The 23,877-nt window shown below is 41.9% G+C and overlaps 1 protein-coding gene across 4 annotated transcripts in view; it reads right to left on the bottom strand.

The window, feature by feature from the left end:
- The window catches only part of siah1 (siah E3 ubiquitin protein ligase 1), a 36,541-nt gene extending 17,335 nt beyond the window's left edge, over window positions 1-19,206 (bottom strand). The window contains exons 1-2 of one of the 4 annotated variants that reach the window (XM_078257833.1): window positions 19,055-19,206; window positions 18,053-18,137 (exon numbers count right to left, since the gene is read on the bottom strand). Coding sequence is in view for 1 of the 4 variants with exons in the window: in XM_078257831.1 (XP_078113957.1) it covers window positions 397-514 (118 nt within the window). In the remaining 3 variants the exon portion in view is untranslated. Of the gene's footprint in view, window positions 1-396; window positions 1,158-1,633; window positions 1,771-18,052; window positions 18,138-19,054 lie in introns of those variants that run through there. The other 3 variants (XM_078257832.1, XM_078257834.1, XM_078257831.1) reach the window with 3 other exon arrangements.
- Between the last annotated feature and the right edge of the window lie 4,671 nt (window positions 19,207-23,877).

Raw genomic sequence — 23,877 nt, 5'->3', positions numbered from 1 at the left:
GAAAACAAGCTGGGCTTCAACACAAAAAAAAAAAAAAGCCATTCTTTGTGCTCAACTCATAGCCCACTCTTTATACACACACACACACACACACACACTCTTCTGTACTCACAAGACACAAGCTATTCAACAGACATGCTGTCACAACACACAGAACGTACACTTTTGTTAACCAAGCTCCCTGAACACAAAGTACCCATTTATCAACCTAACACAGACAGACCTACGGCCGGACTGTGCACAGGAATTTACGACATTTTACACCTTGGCTGCAGCTACGCGCATAACGTATTGAGCTAATGAGTAGGAAAAAAAAAAAAAAAAGGGTGCAATGTGTAAACGTTTCCAGAAGTAAGTGCACTTTCATGTGCATTATATATTTAAAAACTCATTCACCTTTAGTCCTGTGCATGCTCCTTGTGGCTACACATGAGAAGAGTCGGTACAAGGAATTCCAGGGCGGAGCTTGCAGTGCTACGCTAGCTGGCTTTGGTTTCACTTGGACCAAAGACATAGGAGTAGAGCATTCACGCAGTCCGTCAACACCATATTTCTTTGGCCTTTTCCATGGAAACCACACGGTTACCGCTGGCCAAAACTCACCACAAAACCAAGGATCACATCTGTGTCCAGACAAGGACCAATAGTAGCTCAATACCCAGTGAGGGGATTGGACTGGAGGACACCAGAGTGTCTATGTCCATGGAATCCAAAAAACAACTCTTTTTTTTTTAACTCCAAAGTCCCCAAGTCACCACACAAAGCAAAAGTGGCATTCACCAGACCTGCCTATCCAGCCAAACTGAATGCCAAAATTAAAAAAAGAACACCACATTGCTTTTGCTGCAGCACAGAGAAACTCACTGGTTTGCTTTCTGTTAAACTGAAAGCCTTGCACATTTAGTCAACTGTTAGTTTGTCAGTGTGGTCAACCTGCCACTCCCTGGCTCCCCCCAATCAGCCACTAGGATCTAAAGGCAACCTGAGGGTTGAGCCAAGTCACTGCAGATTGTATTCAACACTGAATAATTATCCGGTTTAAAAAGTTCCACCTTTGCATTTCCTGGTGCCAGATCTTTAAAGACCGTTTGGCACGGCACCACTACAGCTTTAAAAAAGGTATATCCTCTTCCAAAACCATTTTCCAAACTTGCAGGTTTGCAGCACAAAAGCACAATTCCCACAGCAAAAGAAGGGCTGAATTGTATTAAATCTTGTATGGTTTAAAAGAGTTGCTGGAAGAATAATCCTTTGCCGATTGGAAAACAAAGCCCTGCTCTCTCTTGCTTTCCCGGTGGAAGAGGAGAGGGTTGTAGCTCGAGAAAGGAAAAGGAGGGAAAGTCCCGAACAAAGTAACTCTCCCTCTGACTTTTTCTCTGCTGCGTTTTTTTTTGTTTTTTTTTTTTTATATTTAAGCCATGTTCTGTCCCATGGAGTGTGGTAGGTGTCACTGCTTGCTGGGTGTGTTTCTGTGCAAGACGGAGAGAAGCTAAGCCGGCATCCAATGTCAGTCCAAACAGAGCATGCTCACTCACACCCTTCCCCTCTTGGCGGCTCTCTAACCAAACACATAACCCCTTCTTCAGCACGACACATCATTTCTCTTTCACACAGGCTATGACTCGATTCTTACAAATTGCGTTTGCCCCGCTACACTTCATCCTTCAAGTCAGTATCACTCCATTTTCCTCTCTCTGCCCCACACTTTCTTGCATGCATCCCCTGCCCCGAGCCTGCATATTTTGCCTTCTCTTTTCCTCGATGGCCATTCTCGCCCCTTGTTTTTTCTCTCTCTGCCCCCTCCCTCTGCCCGGCTCTGTGGTTGTGCAAGTCTCAGATTTCAGCCTTGTCTGGCTTGGAGGCTGCACCACCAGCTGCCCTCATTGACACCATACCTCACTGCCTTTTCTTTTCATTCTATCCTTCTATTGACTTCCCCTCTCAGTTTGCCACAATGTAATAGGAGTATGTATCACATTCAATAACTTCACACCACTGAATTTGAAAAATGTGTTAAAACTCTGGGAATGTGGTGCGCTACCACCGGATCAGACATTTGCAAAAATCACAGATTTGACCAAAAGCCACAATTTGCAGATCAAAACAATACAGGGTTTCCCGCAGCACTTTGCAGCTACGGCGGCCGCCTAAGCAACACACGTAGGGGCCCTATGAAATCCGTTTTATTCTTTTTTCAAATTTCGTGTTTTCGGATTTATTTTTAGCCCTTTCAGATTTGCTTGATTTCTTTTCCACTTCTAAGCAGTATTGACCTTTAAAAAACTCAGTGACACAAACTCACAATTCAGCTTTTTTTTATTTAAACTTAATATATTCAGCAAAGCACATTCAAAACTACCTAAATAAAAGCTTTGGATGCTCACCTATAACAACGGTTGAGGACACTGCGATCTTGGTTGTCAGAGGTTTAGTTGACAACAATGAAGATAGTCTTTCCACGGATCTCTTACAGCTCTTTTTGCATGTGCTGGTCAAAGACCGGCGGCAGGTGGGTCTGCCTGAGGCTGCTGGCGCTTTCTAGAAGCGCGCCTCCCTGCTTGCAATGTTTAACAAGAAACGGACGTATCCTCTTCATTCTCTCTAGCGGTATGTCAGCTTCAGCACACATTGCAACAAAATCTTCCACAAACTCACGCCTTGCATCTGTTGATTGTCGTTGCCTCAATGGTTACCTGGAGGGGATTTTCCCGCTGTAGATTAGATTTAGCTATTCTTGAGATGAGCTTTTGATTTCAAATGGTCGTTAAATGCGTCTTTGCGGGTCCAGTCAACAGTAGGTTGACAAAACTTACAGTCGTTGTCCAGATTCATAGTAGTCATTGGGGTATTGTTCAGCCCGGTGCTTAGCAGTTCATTCAGAGTTTCTTAATTTTTTTGCCACCGTTGTCTTATCGGGAGGCGCCACTCGCTTCGACATTTTTCCCCTCGCAACAAACTCAACGTGAACGTGATGACGTATGGTTACTAGGCAACAGGCTGTGCCATTTGGCCACGGTTTAGGTAGAGACCTGTCTCTGCTTGTTGTGAAGACCTTTCTCCGCTTGTTGTTTTAAACTGAAAAATGAGAAGTAAAAAAAAAAAAAGCATTTAATATGTCAACAAAATATATGCAAATTCCGTGTGATTCCACGTGTCTAACAGAATTCCATTTTCATGTGTAGATTCCGCCCGTGTTTTCCGCATCGCAGAACTCCTAGGGCCTTACACACGCCTGCCTCCTTAACTACATCGTCCAAAACAAAGTATATGAGCGATATCCGCCGTGTTACTCTGTCCTGTTTTCTCCCTTTCATTCCAAACTGTGACCAATGTCAGTCTCCCTTCTCTGCAGAACGCATAAATCTTTAAGAATCTTTAAATGTGTGACAGGGCTCCAGACTAACCTTTTGCCTTGGTTGCACTGGTGCGCCTAACTTTATTTAGGTGCACCAACACAAAATGTAGGGGCAGCCAAATTTTTCCTCGCGTTGTCGTTAACGCTGAATGGCAATACACAGCTCTATTTTTTATAAAGTGGGCTAAATGTTCAGTTTTAAGTCAAAGCCACTTTTCACAAGCTCTTTTATTAAAACAGATTGTGATTCAAATAAAATGCAAAGACAGGGTTTCCTTTACCAGTTACAATAAGACTAAAAGAGAGAGATGACGCCCGGGTTCTACTCCGACCTGCTGCACGGAGGAGAGATCCAAACACGGGCACGGCTTTACAGAAGGAATGGGTCATGTAACGCAACATTAAACCATATCGATATAAACGACATCGCTTCGTTAGTTGAGAGGAAGCAGATGCGAGGACGTTAGGTGCACCGGTGCGACCTAGGAAAAGTCTTAGTCGCACCCTTACAAATTTTGGTCGCACTCTAGAGCGACCAAAATGGGTTTTTTGTGAATTGTGAGGAGGGATTTCTCTGCGATGAATAGGGTAAGTCCATCATAATCTCTCAATCTTAGAGTCTAAATTATTACACAAAAGTATAAAATGATCTAAACTTCATTCACTCTCCGTGTATAGATCAAGACCGACTTGCGGAACAGGCTGCAGGGCAACAGTCTGACAGCCTGCATGAAAATAAGCATAAATGGTCTACTTGTAAGAGTGCAATTACCAAAGACTTTGAATTGTTCTTTTTAAAACCAAGGAGGAAAGCCTGTAGCGATGCTAGATGTCAGCTCTGCCATAAGCAGAGACTGTGATCACCTTTGCACATTTTGACAACGTTTTGCACTGCATTTAATATTTAAAAATTACATTTGGAGATGGCAGCGGCGGCTGGGTGACTGTCCGAAAGAAGCACAGCCCATTAGGGGCCCTATCTTGCACCTGGCCCGACGCAAGTGTCTTTGCTAGTTTAAATAGAAAATGCACCTGCGCCCATCTTTGTGCCCATGGGCGTGCTGGTCTTACAGGGAGGCGTGTTCAGGTGCATTCTTGGCGTATTGTTAGCGGAAAGTGATGGCGCGATTGAAAAAGTCAACACAGCGGTTCATTGTTATTTTAACAGCGCATTAGTAAAAGGCGCCCAGGCTAGTGCACAGCGTGCACACAAACGCACACACACACGCAAAAGATTAAAAATATTACAATGTGAATATAGTATTAGCATATGATCTGCTCGTGCACTATCACTTCATGAATGAGCAAATCTGTTTCTTCTCCTGAAAATTTCTCCTTCCTTCTTAGCAAATCCGCCATTATAATAGCAATGCGACAAGGTACAAACGCACCTGGGGTCTCATTTATAAAACTGTGCTTAGGATCCTTACTACAAGTGTACGTACGCCCAAAAGCCCAAAATGGTGTACGGCAAAAAAAAAAAAGTCTGATTTATAAAACCGCGTGTACGCACTCCTGTAAGCAATGTTCCCTTTATAAATCAGATTACTTACAAGTGTGTGTACATGGATCAGCCAATTATCCCGCCCTGTACACGCCCATTTTAACCATAAATTATCACTGCAAAGCACCTCGTGAATGGTGATCATGATATGAATGAAACTGGCAGTTGTTACACTGTATCATGATGACTGGCGGAGAAAAAGCAAAGAACTTCTCAGACGTTCAGAAATTGCTGCAAATTCACTTACAATGTCGGCCTGTTCTCACAGTGTATGGAAACCTGATCTATAGACTACATGTATTAATAATACGTCCAAAACAGCAGGCAGTACGGCACTCGGGGACAGCTTCGATATTCCAGACGTATATAATAAGATAATATATAATATTTATTTAAAAAAAAAAAAACAAACAAACACACAAACACCACTTCGCTGTCTGACATTTCCCTCTGGAAACAGCCGGTGGCCCCCAGAGTGGCGAGGACCTGTATTTGGACCGAGATGGCACGGTTCCGGCACGTTGCCCTCTCTATTGGACCCAATTCAGTACATATATCCAAGAGCGCAGCTTTAGGGAATCCCTGGAGTCTCTTTTTCTCCTGATTCTTCCATTGGGGTTAGTCCTCCTGCAGGGCAAGCAGTGCAATCATGCAGCACGCACGGGGGTCACCGCAGTATTTATGTTTACAGCAATTTGTGATTGTTAACACCTTGCCAACACAGCATCAACTAGTGGTATCCCCCCCCCCCCCCGAGATACAATCTGAAGACAAAATAAGGAGTAATAGGCAAACACTTTTCTTCATGCAGGTTTTGTTATGAACAGTATTAAAGTTCGGACTGATAACGAGGACATTAAGGGTAACAATTGCGCGGTAACAGCTGTATTTTCAGACTTTGACATTTGATGATATATGCACAGTTTTAAAGACATATTTAGTTATTTACACTGTGTTCTGCTGTTATCTAATGCTAGTGTATTTGATATTCCATGCAGTCGTCGTCCTGCGCTCCGTAGCAGACAATGTGACGGTGAGACAGCGCCGACTAAACATTAACATTACATCTTTATTTAAGATTTGAGTTGGAGGTGTTTATGGAACAATTATCACTGTTGCGCAAATATCACTGCTGGATTTAATCTTCATGGTAACGTGGATGATGGGGAGTGAAAAAAATGTGCTTGACGCATCAATACTTGAAAATATTACGAATAATCGTTATTCCCATTTACTCTCTGCAGTCTGACTTCAGTTCACCACCTCACCATCAGCGTCGCCAATTCCTATTTTGTCTCCAAAATGTGCGTACGCACGGGTCAGAGTTTGCGTGGAGGACCGCACATCCTCCCGTCAAGTTTGTTTTTATAAATCCCAACCTTTGCGTGGGAAGTGGCGTACGCACATTTTCAGCCCCGTTTTGTGCGTACGCCACGTTTATAAATGAGACCCCTGGCTTTTAAAAAGGGAATGGGAGATGACACTCCGATTGGTGTATTGCATGTTATGCCCAAAACACACCTATGATTAACTAAAGACATTACACTGACCAAATTATTATGCAAATGATATTTTACACTGATTTACCTAAATAGTCGAAGCAAATGACAGTCAGTATAATTTTCACGTCACCAACTGTTAGGGTATAAGTCAAATTTCATTGAACAAACCACCCAATGAAAACTTATCTTTTTCAAAAAATAAAAACACTCAAAATTAACTGTTCCAAATTATGCACAACAGAGTTTCAAAACATTTTACTGTACGTACACACCGCCACCGACTTGAGCTTCTAAAGATACCGGAAGTCATTCATTTTCAATGGAAGCTGGCTTCTCTTAGCTGCAAGAAGCGGAAAATCTGTCAGCGTCGCGTTTTGAGCGACCAGAGCGTCAATCAGAAAGTTGAAAGTAAGTCAACTTTATGGTAATGAGCTATGACACGGTTCAGCGGCAAGCAGCGGCCAACGCCAGCAACCAAACGGAATATAGACGTCCTTCGCGCTGGCTGATTCCGGAGAAACATACGATGTAAACTTTCGTTCCTACAAAAACATTAGTTCCGAGAAAAAAGGAGGAAAAGCTCATCATCGCCGTTGCTGGGTTCCCTATCATTTATGATATTTGGGTATAGGGACCAGTTAACGTTACCTGCCGGTCACATCGTCTCTAAACAGTCCGCTCACGGTGAAGTCCTGCACAGCTCAACAGCTGGCGGTTGCTCACTCTGCCTGCATTCTGCTGTGGTTCAGCAGCTAACAAGCGAGTTAACTGCTAACAGACACCGCTGCGACCAACAAACAATACTAATTATGTCATTATATATGTAATTCATAAGTTCAAAAGTTTCTGGTGTCAATGTATTGGCCGTGCAGCGGCTGCGTTTTCCATGATCGAACATAGAATGCTACTACGTCAGAGCGGCCAAAGCGTCAAACAGCTTCCCTGTACTTTTTGACAAGCGTCCTTGACCGGGCGGCCAGAGCTTCTTTACAGCTCAAGTTGGCGGCAGTGTGTATGTACAGTTATAGGTTGTAAAGAAGTGAAAATGGTCATTTGCTGAATTTGCAGCATTAGGAGGTCATATGTACTGAAATTAGGGCTGTCAATCGATTAAAAAATGTAATCTAATTAATTACATACTGTGATTAATTAATCGAAATTAATCGCATACATAATTAACGGTGCCTGAACCGATACTTTTTAATAAAGTAAAAAAAGAAAAGGGAATAAAAAAGGGTACTAAACAACAGTTGGTGACATTAAAGAACGGCTTGTTTATTGCTAAGGCCATATGGTCAAAATTAAATGATTTAATAATAATGTATAACAATAACTTATTTCACTAGTAAATTACTGTTGGACAAAAACAACAACAACCAGATAGGAAAAGGACATTTACAATAACTTCAAATGCACCACGAGTATGTAGTTTACCAGTTTCATTGAACGCACCGTCTGTGGCGTTTCTCTGACAGCAGCTGCAGATTATTACATCCCGGTGTTGAATCCTGTACAGTAAAACACAGTCACACTTTACACCGTTTAGCGTTAGCTGTCAGCATTTTAACCGTGTTTAATCCAGCTACTAGCTAGCGGTAGGCTAATGTTAGCTGCTGTTGAGTATTGTGTTAACTAGCGTCACGTGCAGCGTGGTTTGTGTTTCCTGTAACGTCTGTTTCAGAGCAGCAGAGAGAAGCGCAGACATATCCGTGGCACCAGATTTTCGTCTGTATGCAAACGTCAATATGGAATGGATTAATCTGCGTTCATTTTTCTCTCTTTTTTCCTCAGATTAATTAATCGAAATTAATGCGTTATTTTGACAGCCCCAACTGAAATCAAAAGCTATTTCAAACAAACATCTTAACAGGGCAAGTGACATGTTAACATAGTACCCCTTCTTTGATATCGCCTTCACAATTCCTGCATTCATTGAACTTGTGAGTTTACGGAGAGTTTCTGCTTGAATTTCTTTGCAGGATAGATAGGATAGTCAGAATAGCCTCCCAGAGCTGCGGTGTTGATGCAAACTGCCTCCCACCCTCATAGATCTTTTGCTTGAGGATGCTCCAAAAGGTTCTTTGATTTGATGCTTTGATGTGTAGCCCAGAATGTAAGTTAAAAACTATTCTGGAGCTTGTTAAACTGTCACGGGTTTTACTGCCTCATTATCTGTGTCAACATTAAAGCCAATAAGTGTTCTGCTACGATGTGGATAAGTTTAGCCCCTGTTACGACATGACATTTATTTAGGGGGGAGAGAGAGAGAAAAAAAAATCGCCTTGATAATAATGCTGTTGCTGAGTTTCTTATTACATAGCTGATAGATGTCCAGATTGTTTAACATTACTTGTGCAGCCACGTGTTGATATTCAGGTTGTGTTAGGGCAGTTTGCTAGCAATGTGCAATCACCAGTAAACAGACTAGTGCTGTGGAGCCACATGCTTTGCTATTAAAAAGGTCTATTACACTGATTAGTCCGTTATGGATATGTGCGCTGTAATAGATGTGGCTTATTCTCAGTTTGTGTTACTGAGCAATATGTTACATTATTTATTAATTATTACAGATAAATGACTGTAATTCTTAGTATTGTTTCTTTTTATATGCTGGTGGCTATAGCATTTAGTTTTGGTAAATAATGTTCATAGTAAGTCAGATGCTTATTAATGTGCATTATTATTTGTTTATATTTCAGAACCACATCCAACTTCACATGTAACGTCAAATATAACTTCATAGTTAACTTAATGTTGAGTGGTAAATAAATCTTCAGTCAGACATCTCCGGTTCAAGTTCTTACCGGACACCCTACAGCGGGCCGGTGTTTCAGTAGCCAGTTTTCAATAGTTTTTACAAGCCTATTGCCTATATTTGTGTAATATAAATAGAGAAACGATATAGCATAGCAATATTTTCCGTGGCAATACTGCATCGATACACAGACGCCAAGTATCGATCTTTTCTATATGTGTGTTGGTCAGTTTGTCTACTTGACAATCCCATTTTGCAGCAATACAATTGTAGTGAGATGAGCAAACAGAAATGTATATTTTTTAGATAAAACAGATGTTAACAAAATTTTCCTTTGGGGACATCATTTGAAATTGGGAAAAAAAAAGGTAACCACCCTTAAAGCCTACCATGGAACCCATTGTCCTTATATCTTGAGGTGAGGTCACAGGACCTGCTACAGCCCCTGAAAGGTTTGGCCGAGCTCGCTGGCGGGCCGTCTCGAGTGGCCAAGGGGTTAACTTGTTACTTGAATCATTCTAGCTGTGAAAAATGTTCACCCCCTCCTCGGCTCCTTTCTTTTACATACTCACTCTCCTGCACACACTTTGGCTCCCTCCCCCTCCCTAAACACACACAAAACTGATCTAGCCAGGAAAAGAAGCCCAAGTGAAACCAAAACATCACTGTGAGTCAGAATCTGTCTGTCAGCAGGAGATAAAGCGATAGCTAGCTTGGTGCATACAGAAAGACACTGGCCCTGTTCAAACGTAGCAATAAATACATCTTGGGTGATTCAATCATAAACAGCCAAACAATTCATGGTCCACAACACTGTCATTATAGGTGCCCTTTTTGAAACCACAGTTGCACTACCTCCCTTAAAAACAGCAAAGTAGTGAATTAAAGTCCTTCACTACCCTCCTAGAAAAAAAACAACTGTGTAGCATTAAGTTGGGCTTGAATGTCCATCTCTGCCAAGACATCATTATGGGGCTGCAACATGATTTTCATTAGTGATTACATGGCCTGCAAAATATTTGATAAGAGGAGGATCCAGATTTTGTTGACACGAGATTGGGTTTATGAGGTCGAGACAAGATTTTAACACTATTTTAAAGAAAACTTCAATGAAGAAATAAGACTGAAATATTAGTCCTTTATTCAATCGAAAGTCACAAAATCAAAAACTTCTCTCCTGTATAACTAACGGTTGCCAATACTTATTGCATATTGTAATTTCCCCACTGGGGATCAATACATAGTATAATAAACAAACAAACAAACAAACAAACAGTCTCTTCACTCAGAGAACCAAGGTTACAGCATAACCAAGCAATTTCTGGCAGTAGTTGAGACCAAATGTTTTGTACTTTAAATTTACCATTGTACAGTAGACTGAGAAATAAAGCTTATTTCACTATGGTTTCACAGCAATTACGTTCTAAAGCACAAATCAATTACCACCAAACACGAAACAGATGATTTTGGGAAGACGGATGCTCTTTTCTCCTCCTCTGCATTTTATTCATTGCAGCAGTAAACAAGGAAGTAGGCTACTCTAGAATCGATTCATGACCATTATAGAACACAGGGAGAACATTTCTCTTTGTTTAATATCATTAAAAGTAAAGTTAGCTTTTGCTGTCCGCTTCCTGACTCTTTTTTATTTTTTATAAAAAAGGACAGAGAAAGAGTGGTCTGGGTGAGACAGCGCCACAGTGAACTGCACAATGCAGACGTGTGTGTCTCGGCTGTGTGAGTGAGTGAGAGAGCTTAACATTAACATCCCTACAAATGACCTAAACATCCATACCACAGCTTGTCTGGAACAGGGGTTCACAATGCCATTATTTTGGGCTGCTCCTGGATTTTGGATAAACTACCAATGGAAAAGCTCCATTTAGACTTGTTCAATTTAAAGAGACGACAGGAGGCACACTGCTGCACTCCCTCTGCTCTATTCTCTTCACTATCGTTACACTACATCTGTTCCAATTATCATTAGACAATATAAAACTTAATGCAGTCAGAAATCCAGCAGCACAGAAAATATCAGCACAAAGAGAACCCGCTGTGACACGCACACACACTTAAAGGGGCAGGGCAGCAGATACAACAATGAGCCATCTGGACCAAGCAGCAGTTCATCACCAGGGACACAAACACTTCATCACCTACAGCCAGGGGTTTACAATGGGGAAGAGAGTGGGAGGGCGGGGATATAGAGAGACAAATTATTTACATCTTCAACACACTTTGGCAAGTGTCTGAAAGTTGTCATGCTAATAAAGCATTACTGAATTGAAATTAAGGGAGCAAGGAGAAACAAGACAAGCGAGATGTTAAAAGCTCGCTTTGGCGGCGAGGTTGTAAAACATGCTAGAATAGAGTTGAGCACAAGCTCACATATCCACATGAAACGACTGCTGCTGTTACTCCCATTGACAGTCCGGCCTGTACCAATAGTGCGTTCCATTTACCTCGGAACTCGGAAGCTGAAGCTGGGAATGGCGTCACACCCGAGTTGAATGCGTTCCATTTACAAGTCAAATTTTCATTAGCTCTAGCCAGGTTAACCATTGTTAGCAATACCAGTCGATAACAACTAGAGATGTCGCGATCAGCTTTTTTTGACCACCCCCGATCCGATTTTTTAAATATTGAATATCTGCCGATACCAAGTCCTGATCCGATACTTGTAGTTGCTCAGATAATAGAACTGCACAGCGGGTTTTTTTGTTTACAAATATAACCAATTACACAAAGTAACTAAAAGATGTCTTAAGCTTAATAAGTTTAACTTAGTGCAGCAAATGAGTCTATTCTCTCAACACCAAAAGAATAAACAGTCTTGAGTTCCCCACTGCACAACGAAAACTAAACTGGGCGAGTTTCCGACTTTGACCTTGGAAAATCCGACTTCCGAGTACAAATGGAAAGCACTAAAATCCGACGCTGAAGCAGAAATATTGTCTTTACTGTTACCCGTTTAAAAGTACATGCTTTGATTACATTAAGTCTCCATTTGCAATTACAAGTATGTTTTTTTGTGTGTGTATATATATATATATATATATATAAAAACAATGCTTTGGGTCTAATAATCACACTTTCAGTTTACCATTGCCGAGTACATCCTGCAGCCAATTGTCCCTCTAACTCAAGTTACACTTTTTGCACTTAAGAGAGCACCACTCTATTGGCGCTTACCCACTGCTAGTACCAGCTCTACTCGGCCGCGGTGGCCTGCCCTCCTTTTTCCATTGCAGATTTAGTACCGCCTCACACGTGAGGCGAGCATGGCTGGTCGCCATAGCGACGCCACAGGAAACTGCCATGACCTAACACACATAGAATGTCGAAGGTGTGTTGTTGTTGCCACAGCCAGAAGACAAATTTTGTTTCAAAAAGAAGCTGGAGGGAGCAAACCCACACACCGCTGGCTGAACTATTTAAAAACGGCGGGTTTGTTCAGTACAACCCCGTTTGTCGCTAGCAATGATGACGCGGCGATTAGTGACGATTCTCTCTAACCAATCAGTAGTCTTCAGGTTTTCATGTCACCTTTTGGTATCTCCTCAGCTCGCTTGGAACCTGGACGGAGGAGATACTAAAAACAAAAGTACATGCCGGCAGGTGCCAGGGACTTTTTTTTTTCCCATAAAATTGAAAACCAAAAAAGTAGAGTAGAGGCAAGCAGAGCAGGGGACACACACACACACAAAAATTGTGGGGCCTCTGGTGATTTCCACCCCTATAAAAAGGTGGTTATGTTGTAGGCTTCCTTTGCGTCGGCAGTCACAGCTTTTCCACAGCATGAAAAACCACTGAGTAACAGTGCAGCTTGCTAACATGGAGAAGCCACACAGAGCTGGGACATCAGGGCAGAGGCAAAACTCAACTCTAAAAAGCCACACACCTTGTGTTTTAACAAGCAGACATGTGACTTACACACACACACACACACACACACACACACACACACAGGGACTCCCTTTGGCATTAGTAACAGATCTAGAATTACGTCACTGTTACAGAACCAATGAGCCACTCTGTGTGTCTCTCTCTAGGCCGGCAGGAACAGCTGTCATTCTTGTGAGGAAGAGCTGAGCTTTATTCACTAGACACATGCTGCTGATGTTGTGCCAGGACAGTAAAAAAAGGCAAAGGTCTGGTGTCAGGATGTCCTGATCAGCTTTTTTGACCCCGATCAAATTTTTTTAAATATTGAATATCTGCTGATACAGAGTCCCGATCCAATACTTTTAGTTGCTCAGATAATAGAGCCGCACACCATTTTTTTTGTTTACAAAAATAACAAAAGTAAACAAAAGTAACAAAAAGAGGAACAGTTAACCATAGTCCTCATAAATCCACCGGAGTTTAAAATTCCAACACAAAGAAAGCGGAAGGTAACGGATATCCGGCCGAAAAGAGTGTGATCCGGCGGAATTCCTGGCGGCAACGGAGCAATCCCGGAAGTGGAACGTCGCGGATACAGACTAACTGCATGCCAAATTAATCAGAGCACAAAAGGCCAATTTACCTCCTAAGTCACCTAATGACCGGTCGCTGATAAGAAATGTAGCACTCAAAAAACCTCGTCGAAATGGAGTCTGTCACAGTGCTCACTCCACATAAAAACGCACCGGGGCTACATAACATTACTTCCAGCAAATTTCACGGAGAACAGTGAGGGCAGAACAGCATCCCTGATCTGTTCAATAAGTTATTTAATAGCGACTGTTTAATTATTAACATACAAGTTTGTATGTTGTCAATTTAAAAAAAAAAAAATAATAATTCTAATTCTTAATGAAAATACTTGTTAGTTGCAGCCCTAGTATTAATCATTTGGTCACACACTGTGGCCTATGAGTCAATGCTTGCATATGAACTTACATATTGTATATCTCTGCAAACAGTTCCAACCCTAGTACAAACAGTGACTGAGTCTGTGCCACTAGATCTGAGCTATATTACCTTTTCATCCAACAAAATAATGAAAAGCAAACCTTTATTTTCTTGCATTCCCCCCAGTATGAGGATGAGTCTTTCCTATCCATGACATAAATCACAGTCATCTTGGCATCTGTCAACATCCATCCACATATGAAAACCGCCATTGTGGCTACATTACCAAATGACTAAAGCGAGAATTATACTCGCAGCCCAGCTGGCGCGTACAAAAGTGACGTCATGGGATCGTCGTGACTATTTATACCCGCGCTGGTGCTCACGACACTAGCTGCAGTCTTGAACAGCGGTGGCGCTAATGAGCAAAGGCTACCGACGTTGCTCTTTCTACGGACTAGAAGAAGTAAAAAGTAAACAACGGCAGAACTGGCTGCAGCATTGCCGTCAATGCTTCGATTTGATTGGATGACCTACTTCGTCGGATCAAGCCTTTCATTCACCATAAAATAACTCTTCTTAACCCAGTAAGTTTACCAGAGAGACTTGCAGTCACTCTGAGAGTCCTGGCATCCGGTTGTCGGCGAACTCGTTCAGGCCTCCCGTTTCCTGCTTTGTCGCGCGCCGCTGAAAAAAAAAAAAAAAGAGCCGTGCGCAACAGCTGGGCGCGTGCCATAAAACGGCATGCCACCTTGGATGCGTCCAGTATAATTCTCGCTTAAGCCTCTGTTAAAAAAAAAAAAAAAAAACCTATGAAAAACCCTTGGGTCAAGACTAGAGATGTTCCGATACCAGTATCGGTATCAGCTCCGATACTGCCTAAAACGCTGGTATCGGGAAGTACTGGAGTTTATGCACCGATCCGATACCACGTAATAAAGCCCTAAAGAAAATCTACGTCAAAAGTAGTTTATTTATGTTCTTTTTCCGTTATAACTGACTGTCAAACTGCATAATAAAAGAAAGTTCTGTGGCATAGAAAATGCAAAAATAGAAATAATAATCACATCCATACAGGGATAGTAGTATACAGCTGTTAAACATAAAATAGATGACACACTGGTATCGGAGCAGTACTCGGTATTGGCCGATACGCAAGTTCAGGTATCGGAAAGCAAAAAATTGTATCAGACCATCTCTAGTCAAGACTAGTTGATCTCGGCTGCTGCACTTGTGTAATACAGACAACCAACACTGTACAGAGCATACTCAGCAAAAACAAGAAGCCAATTGTTTTCCTCAGGATTGTATGCAGGTGTATGCTTATTTTAGCTCATCAGACCTCATCTCAAGGCTGCAAGGGCATGTGCAGAGTGACTGCACTGCCTGTTAAGTTCTGTTGCACCCATTAGGGCTGGACAATTTAAACCTGAGCCAAGGTCTAACCGGTCCAAATAATAGAACACGTGGCAATGAATCTCCAAGGCCTTTAAACAGAAAAGGTTTCAAAGGGATGTTGCAGTCAAGCTTTAGGCAGGTTTCAATTTGGGTCTGGAGAGAAGGCTTTTTACCTGGATTTATCCCCATAATCACATCTTGTACTTGGTTGTAAATGTGTAAATTCTGGACCCTGAATACTCTTTAGTGCTGTTTCAATAAGGCAAAAATCACTGAATTTGTTGTGGTGTGTTAACAAGCTTCCTAAGGTACTAGGATAGACAGGACACGCAGACCAGTGCATCACCGGTTTTCAATTAAATTATCCAAACAGGGGCGGATTTACAGACAAGTTAAAATGCATGTACAAATTATTACAAGCTGTGGGCAATTCCAATCTTTAACAAATGGGACAACCTCTCTCCTTATCGAAGCTCTCAAGTCTGTCTTCAGCCAAAATGAATGAAAACTGAATCCATATCGCAATGTAATAATACTTAATTTTCAAATCCTAACCCGCAGAGCAAAAGGACTTCATGTCCATTCAAAATAGACCACTTTATATATAGTTCTGTCTCATTTCAACAAAACGCCTAATATGCCGTAGGTATTTATCAAGCTAATATTGATAGAAGCACAATTTGTGTGCCATTAATAGTTGCAATAGAACCACCAATACAGGGATGACATTGAGGTTCTTTCTCTACAGTTTGTCAAATATTTAATGAATTGTAAAGAACTCGGATTGACTCAGGGTGTTCCCGAGGAAATTGGTAAACAGAGTTTACCACCTCTGTAGAAGTCTTAATTCTTCTGACAAACTGCTTTGCCTTAAGGCCCGGACACACAGAGCCGACGGCCAAACGTCGGCAGAAAAGGCAGTTGGGCTGATCAGTCTCCGCAAATTGGTCAAAAAAGTGCCTCCGAACACACCAAAGCGACGAGACGCAATACGTCTCCATAAACAGCAGGCGGAGCTAATCTATATTGTCGCCCAAAATGAAAACCTGCAGCTGATTGGACGAACGCGTCACGTGGGTCTGGTTTCTCCGGAAATTCAAAGACAGACTGTCATGGCGGCTTGTTCAGAATACGATCTCATATTGTACTAAAATAGTTCACCGACACATGTTTCTGAAAACAATAGACCATACAGTTGCTGAATCTGTCTTTGTTTCAGATCAACAAAGAAGATTTGTCAGATTTTGAGAGACTCTAGTCACGCTGATTCTGCTCCCCATTTCCGGGTTAGCACTCTACCAATCAGATGGGTCATATGAGTCTGACTGCCAGCATTGCCCGCCCCGCCGATTACACGTTAAATCGGCCAAAATGACGGACGACGGCACGGAGCACACCGAACAGACTCGAGTCACTGACCTCGCCAGACTGTCCAACAGCCGATTATCGGCTCTGTGTGTCCGGGCCATTAGGCACAGCGTTGATGCGTTTGTGTAATGTGCTATACGCTAGGTTTGAAGTGTGTGTATTTTCCATTGATGAGATGCAGTCAGACTATTGATGCGGCTGTACTTGCGGCGTACTCTACCGTGGTCAGCGAAGACCCCCCCCATACATAGTCATCTAGTGATTCAAATCAATAACCAGACAGGCTCACCAGCATGTCCTATGATTCCTAACACCATCACACATTAAAAAGGGTGTCATTTTGCTGGAACGAATAAAAATACTTTTTATAAATACGTCGGCTAACGTTAGCTAATCTCTCTCTTCTCACCATGGCCTACCCACATGTGTCACTCATGTCACGTCTTACGGACAATAACTTAGCGGTCCGAGTGAGGCCTAAGCTAACGTTACGTACCGAGTAATGTTAGTACAAGGGGGAGTGACAGGCTGCGGCTGGAAACCGTAACGAAGGACGGGAAATAGTTTTAACATGACTTTAAAAATCGACATCCACCGAGCCAAAGTGCTTACGTTAACATTAGTTAGCTCGTTGTTGTTTTCTAACTGCGTCGCGAGGTATAGTAACGTTAGCGTAGCTGGGAGCTTCATGGAGACAGCTAAAGGTAATGTTAGCTGCCCTACAGCTGTCAGAGTTAGCTTCGACTTCATATATTACCTTCTAATAGCTGTATTCTCAGTAACGTGACAATCTGCAAGAAAAGGGTTACTTATAAATCACAAACAAAAAATTGGCTTGGTTATGACAAATCGTTTCGGCTACTACTTACTTTCTAACATGATGTCATTGTGCTAACTGAGCACCGTTAGCCTTTACAAAAATGCCGCTTCACTACACTTAGATAATGTTTCATTACAGAGTTCTCTGCCGATTTGTGTTCATCCTCATGGTGGAAAATGAATGTACACAAAGTTGCGTGCAGGTCCCCTCAAGGCCAGGCTAATGTTAGAAGTCCCTCTAGTGGACAAAACGTGTAACAACCACATGCTTGTAGTGGCATTGACAATGCATAAGCCTGAGTAGTGTAGTACATATTATTTAACAGGCTGCAATTGAGCATTCATTAAATATTCATGGCAAGAGTTTTCAAACTGGCAAAGCTAACATTAAGCCTCAGTTTTTGGCCTCTCTTTTACATCTGAAGGTTTTGCATTGATAATGACAATGGGGGTCACTTCCACGCACTAAAAGTTACTAAACTGATGTACATTTTAGCCCTGGATAACTTACTGACCTTGTCTTTCTTATGGGTTCATTAAATGTGTTGATCTCACGTAATTCCCAGCATAGATCCATCCCCCCTCAACCTGAGCAGAGACCTTAATAGCCAGAATAACAACAAACAAAAGTGATCATTAACGAGTCTACTTTACTTGACTATAGTAACTTAAACATAAGGTCATACTGGGATACCATTAGTTTTGTTTTTGACAGCTTAGTTCATAACACATCTACAAGTGTCAACGTTAATAATAATAATAATAATAATAATAATGTGACCTGTTCAACTACTGCACTAGCAATGCACACAGAGGTTAACGTGCAATAAAGCAGATCAGAGCAATCTCATGAACAATTTAAAGCCGACATTCACTCGTCCTCCCCTTCAAGACAGGTCATACACACAGTCACGGTGGATCTCTGACAGCAGCCGCAGTAGTTGCTTTGAGTAAACATTAGTCATCACTTCCTCTACAGCCGTCACTAAACCAGGTTATGCTAGTAACGTTGCTACACAAAACAAAGCCATGATGGGCTTCTGTTGACCTGAACTAACCTGCTTTGAAAGCACAATGGTCTGACAAGGCGGACATCAACTGTTTCAGACATACAAGGCCTTGTCTTGCCGTAAAGCTGTACCCCATAGCATATTAGCTAGCTGAGTCGGGGACTTGTTAGCTTAGCAAGTGTGTGAACAAGCTAAGAAACCAACACCATAACGTTTTTCGTGCACAGTTCAGTGGACGTTGACAGCCACGTTTTCTCACCAGGCCTGAAAATCGACTGCACATCGCAGACAAGTGTGCATTTTAAAACGTCACGACAACAAACAAGCTAGCGACACGGCTAGCCAGCTTTCTGCCAAGCACAGCTAGCTAACAGCCAACATTAGCTAACACCGCGCTAATGAAGGAAGCTAACGTCTGCTACAGCAGGGCTGTTGTTTTCCCCAGGAACGTTACACACACTGCACTCGAAAATCCGATTTTTCACTTGCCACGGCACACCCGCTTACCTCGGACGAAATATCCTTCAGTTCACTGCAGATAAATGGGTGAATGTATGGCGAGGTGATAGACCCAGGATCCCTTTTTTGTCGTCGTTCATTCGGTGTACACACTCGCACTGCTGCTGTAACAGAGACCAGACGCCAGGCGTTAAGTACCAGCCGCTCCAGAGCGCGCACAGTTGTTGAAGTTTGTCGCGGGAGTGCGCTCTGCACGAATCGCATATAGTAGGCTCCAAATATAAAATTCATCATTTCAAAATAAATATATGCATGTACATACTTGCCTTACACTCAGTTTCCAACTTTGGTATTGTTTGAATCAATGTCATCCAATATGATATTCAATTAATCATAAATAAACTCACCCTCCACATCACACACGCACTCACGCACGTACGCCCACACACACCTGCAATATCCCCCAGAGAATCAAGGTTGGCAGTTAGCGGTGCTGTTTACATTTAATGTTACTTTCACATCATTTTACTTTCACTTCTCCAATTCATCCAGAAACTGCACGTGTTTAAACCCATAAACTATACAATTATTTGAAAAGTTGATAATTGAATGTGAAGCAAAAAGTCTTCAAAAACAAGTGTGGTTACCTTGAGATGAGTATCAGTATGATAATCTGTATTGGCATTTCACTAGTGTGCATAGAAAAGGTTCTAAAAATGGGACATTTTAATCATGATGTCCCTTAATAACACATGGTATGATAATTTGGGCAGCTGTCAGTATATATATATATGAGCTATATATATATATATTTTTTTTTTTTACAGCAAATTAAAATAAGGTGACAGTCTGAAACTATCACGCTTCCTAACACAAAACCAGGGCCTCATCAGTTGAAATTGCAGCCATGTGATTCAGTCTTGATACTGAGCATACATGTAACTGGGTGAGATTAAGATTAAGAGGTCATGTTGCTTCCACCATAGTAAGGGAGTCCCCCTACCAACACCGGGAGTATCAGGAGGGCGAGAGATTGGAAGAGAGAGATAGAGAAGAGAGAGACAGAGAGGAGTGTAGGGAGGGGGTGGGAGGGGCTACACAGGCTGGGATTACTGAGAAAGATTGGTTATGTAAGTGCATTGTCCCAGTGGGCTATAGCAGCAGTACAGGACGAAGCAGACCACATCTATCACATGTAGAGTTCATCAACATGACCTCTTTTTCTGGATGTAAACGATATGTTTCTTATTTATCCTTGGTATGTCATCTCCTTATCCAGTAGATGGTTAATATACAACTCATTTTCCTGGAGTTATAGGTTATGTAACGCATTGTTTTCTGGACAAATAGCATACACCACTTTCTATGTGAATAAGCATTCTCTACACAAAGCGTTTACCATTGTTTAAGCTCTCTGTTTTAGCTACAGAGTGAGGCATCTCACTGTTCCATCTTTGTTGGGAGTCGCACATGCGCAGTAGCTAGGTAAGGACTACTAGCCAGTCAGAAGCAGATTATATGGGCGTGCCATGCTAGCAGCTAGGCGAGCATTATAACGTGTGTTACAAAGTGACGCACGTTCGTCACGGTAGTAAAGGCTGGACTACAATAGAGCTGTTTGGAGCAGTTTGTGAACAGTGTTCTCTGTTGGAGATGGTAAGTCCCTTTGGGGTGGACTTTGGGCTTTTTCACTTTGGAAGCCTATTACATGCACAAAAAAGATAACAGAATAAAGGAAAGGGAAAAAGCCATAATATGAGCACATTAAGCGCCACTATGAGGTCGACATTTGTGGTATTTGTGATGTTGGACGACTTGCAATTGCATTTGGGACTGACATTTATGTCCCCCTCAGAATGAATTGTAATAACTTTGGTAAACCCATACCTTTCTATTTAGTGCCATCATCAGGCCATTTAGCTCAAAGCACCGCTTACAGAGCTGCTAGCATGGCTGTAGATTAGTTATCCACTATACTGGATGTTTATAACCATGTTTATACCATGCTTATTCCTTCAAACTAAACTGTAAACTCTGGAGGGTAGAATAAATAGAAGGCTATACAAGTCAATTACTGCTTATGAAGTTGATTTTTTTAAAGAAGAGAATTAAATGTCTTTGCTAACTGGATCTTCACTGGCCAGTTATTTTCAAACTCAACGTCATATAATGAGCCTTTTGGTTATCCAGTTGTGGATGTTTCGGAGAGAGTTATGAAGTGAGCCCACTTCCTTATGATGATAAGAAGAATACAGTGGGGGCAGACAAAGAAGGAATGAAAGTGCAGAAAGAGCGGCAAGGAGTATGTGGGAGAGGGGTTGGGGGAAGGAGGGGAGAGGAAGTGGGGCGATCCAAACCCAAGAGAATGTTAAGCTGTGCTGGTATGCTGTTAGAACTCGAATTTCTGGTCGGACGTAACAACATACACAAGTCCTTTTTTTTTTTCAAGTGAAAAGGAAAAGACACTAGAAGAGAGTTTTGAGGAATGGGAAAGTGTGGAAGGGAGAGGTCAAGGAAGAGGAGAGGGGAGGCTAAGGAGAGAGTTTGAGAGAAAGGGAGGAAGGAAGTGAGGAGACAGGGGCGGTGGATGCAAGGAAGAGGGGAGAAGAGCAGAGACAGGAGAGGGTGGAGTGGAACGACAAGTTAAACGAAAAGGAGAGAGTGAGGGAGAGGAAGAAGGTGACCGGGAGCCGGAAGAACTGAACTGAATTAGCAAATTCCAAACGTTAACGCTGTTTGGCAGTAGATGCTTATCCTGAAACCAACGCAAATTCTTAGCTGTGGATTTCTCACGCTCCTCACTGAGGACTTGTTTACTGCTGAGATTCTTGTGGAGAACCCTGACCGGAATCGGTCCTTTAAGCTCCAGCTCAAGTTGGCTGACTGCGACAGGGGGAGGTCAAACGTGAGAAATAGCCGAGTATAAAGCAGGCAGCTGGTTGGATTGGGAATGTGCATGGTATTCAAAGCATTTGCTGCTGATGATGTGGCACTGTGCAAGAGCACTTTCTCTGAATATGTTTGTCTGAAAATTAATGTATCATATATTATCATATATCAAATCAATTTTGCGTGACACCGCTTGTGTGTGTGTGTGTGTGTGTGTGTGTCTTTGTATCCGTGTGTGTGATTGCTGCCGTTTACCAATTATGCTCTGTTGCTCTTTTAGTGTTTCAAGGGATTTCGATTATTTAAATACTTTTTTTTTTGTGTGAAATAAATAAAGCATTGTTATATTTTTTTGGGGGGGGCATTTTAGGCCTTTAATTCCACAGGACAGATGAAGACATGAAAGGGGAGCGAGAAGGGGAACGACATTCAGCAAAGGGCCGCAGGTCGGAGTCCAACCTGCAGCCGCTGCCTCGAGGAGTAAACCTCCCTATATATGTGCGCCTGCTCTACCAACTGAGCTAACCCGGCCACTGAAGTATTGTTATTTTCATGGTCATGATTATTATTGGTAAATTGAAACCTATATTCTGTGATTTAAAATAACATTTTAATGCTTAGAAAAAAACACCAAGGTTTCATTATTATTATATAAATATTATTATTTATAATGAATTGTTTAGGGGTGCCATATATGTACTAAGATATGGAACGTGAAAAAGATTCAGTATAAAAAAAATGCTTGTTTACACGTCTAAGAGTCCAATTCTAAAAATCCACAGGGAGACAAAAGTATTTGTTCTGTTCTTCCTGAAATCTAGAGTCAAACAGTGTCACTGTCAAACTAGTTGTGCAGTAGCCATACATGCTTTGCATGCAAAGACCTCTCATTGCAACAAGAAGCACCCCCAATCTGTTCCAAATTAGACTGCTTGGCCCTGGCCTGCAGGGAATTGCAGGGAATTCCCCCAAAGCAATCTTTTGGCTGGAGCAGACCTGCATTCGATAAGCATCAGTATTTATCCCTGCAGTCAGGGAATAATCTCTAGACGCACACACATTGTCAGTGTTGGCACATTGTCACTTTGCCTGAAACACAAGCCACATGCATTTGCAAAATGAGAGCCAGGTTTGCGAGCTGCATGTTGCTTATGTAATGCTGCTCCTAGTATGTGTTTCTAAATGTGTGTTTCTTGTGTCTCTGAATAAACAGCTACAATAAGGGATAGTATGGTAATGGAAATCTCCAACTAAGAAGTTCATACATTTTTTTTTTCATTATTCTGGTCAATAAAGAGAAACATGTAATAACCTAAGTCCATGTGTTTGCTTGGCAGGGATCAGGCTGGATGGGATCTGCCTGAAACACACACCGCACACATTTGCATGAAGGCAAAGCGACTGAAAGGTGTGCCCTCCTTATATAAGCATTTACCTCACACATGTCTGTGTGATCTCGACACCTACAGGGCCTCCCCCCCTTAAAATCCCTCCTTATCCAATATCAGGAAGCACAATATTGAGTTTCAGTCTGACAGGATTGATTACCTTTTGGCATCTGTGGTAGCCTGCTTTGCTTTGTAGCAGCAGACACTCGTGTGTCTACATGGACACAACCTTTAACTGTTGTCTTCCCGTCAACCAGGAAACTTTCTGTTTTTTCTGGGTCAAAATTTAAAATACAAACTTTTTTTTCAACGTTTTGGTCGTCTTTTTCGACACTTTTGTCGCTTTTCCTGATGTTTTTGTCACTATTTCCAAAGTTTTTGTAGATTGGTTTTTTTTTTTACATTTTTGAATCTTTTTCTGACATTTTTGTCACTTTTTTCAATGTTCTTTTATCGTCCCCCCCCCCCCCCCAAATGCTATAAAATTGGAGAAAAAAAACAACAAATTCAATGAAAGTAGTGAACTGAAAAACTGAAAAAGTTTTTAAAAGTTTTAAAGGGCCCATATTATGAAGAAAATCACTTTTTCTGGGA

The sequence above is a fragment of the Sander vitreus genome, chromosome 8 (assembly GCF_031162955.1).
Source record: "Sander vitreus isolate 19-12246 chromosome 8, sanVit1, whole genome shotgun sequence".
Lineage (NCBI taxonomy): Eukaryota > Metazoa > Chordata > Actinopteri > Perciformes > Percidae > Sander > Sander vitreus.
This window is presented reverse-complemented; position numbering and strand designations above follow the sequence as displayed.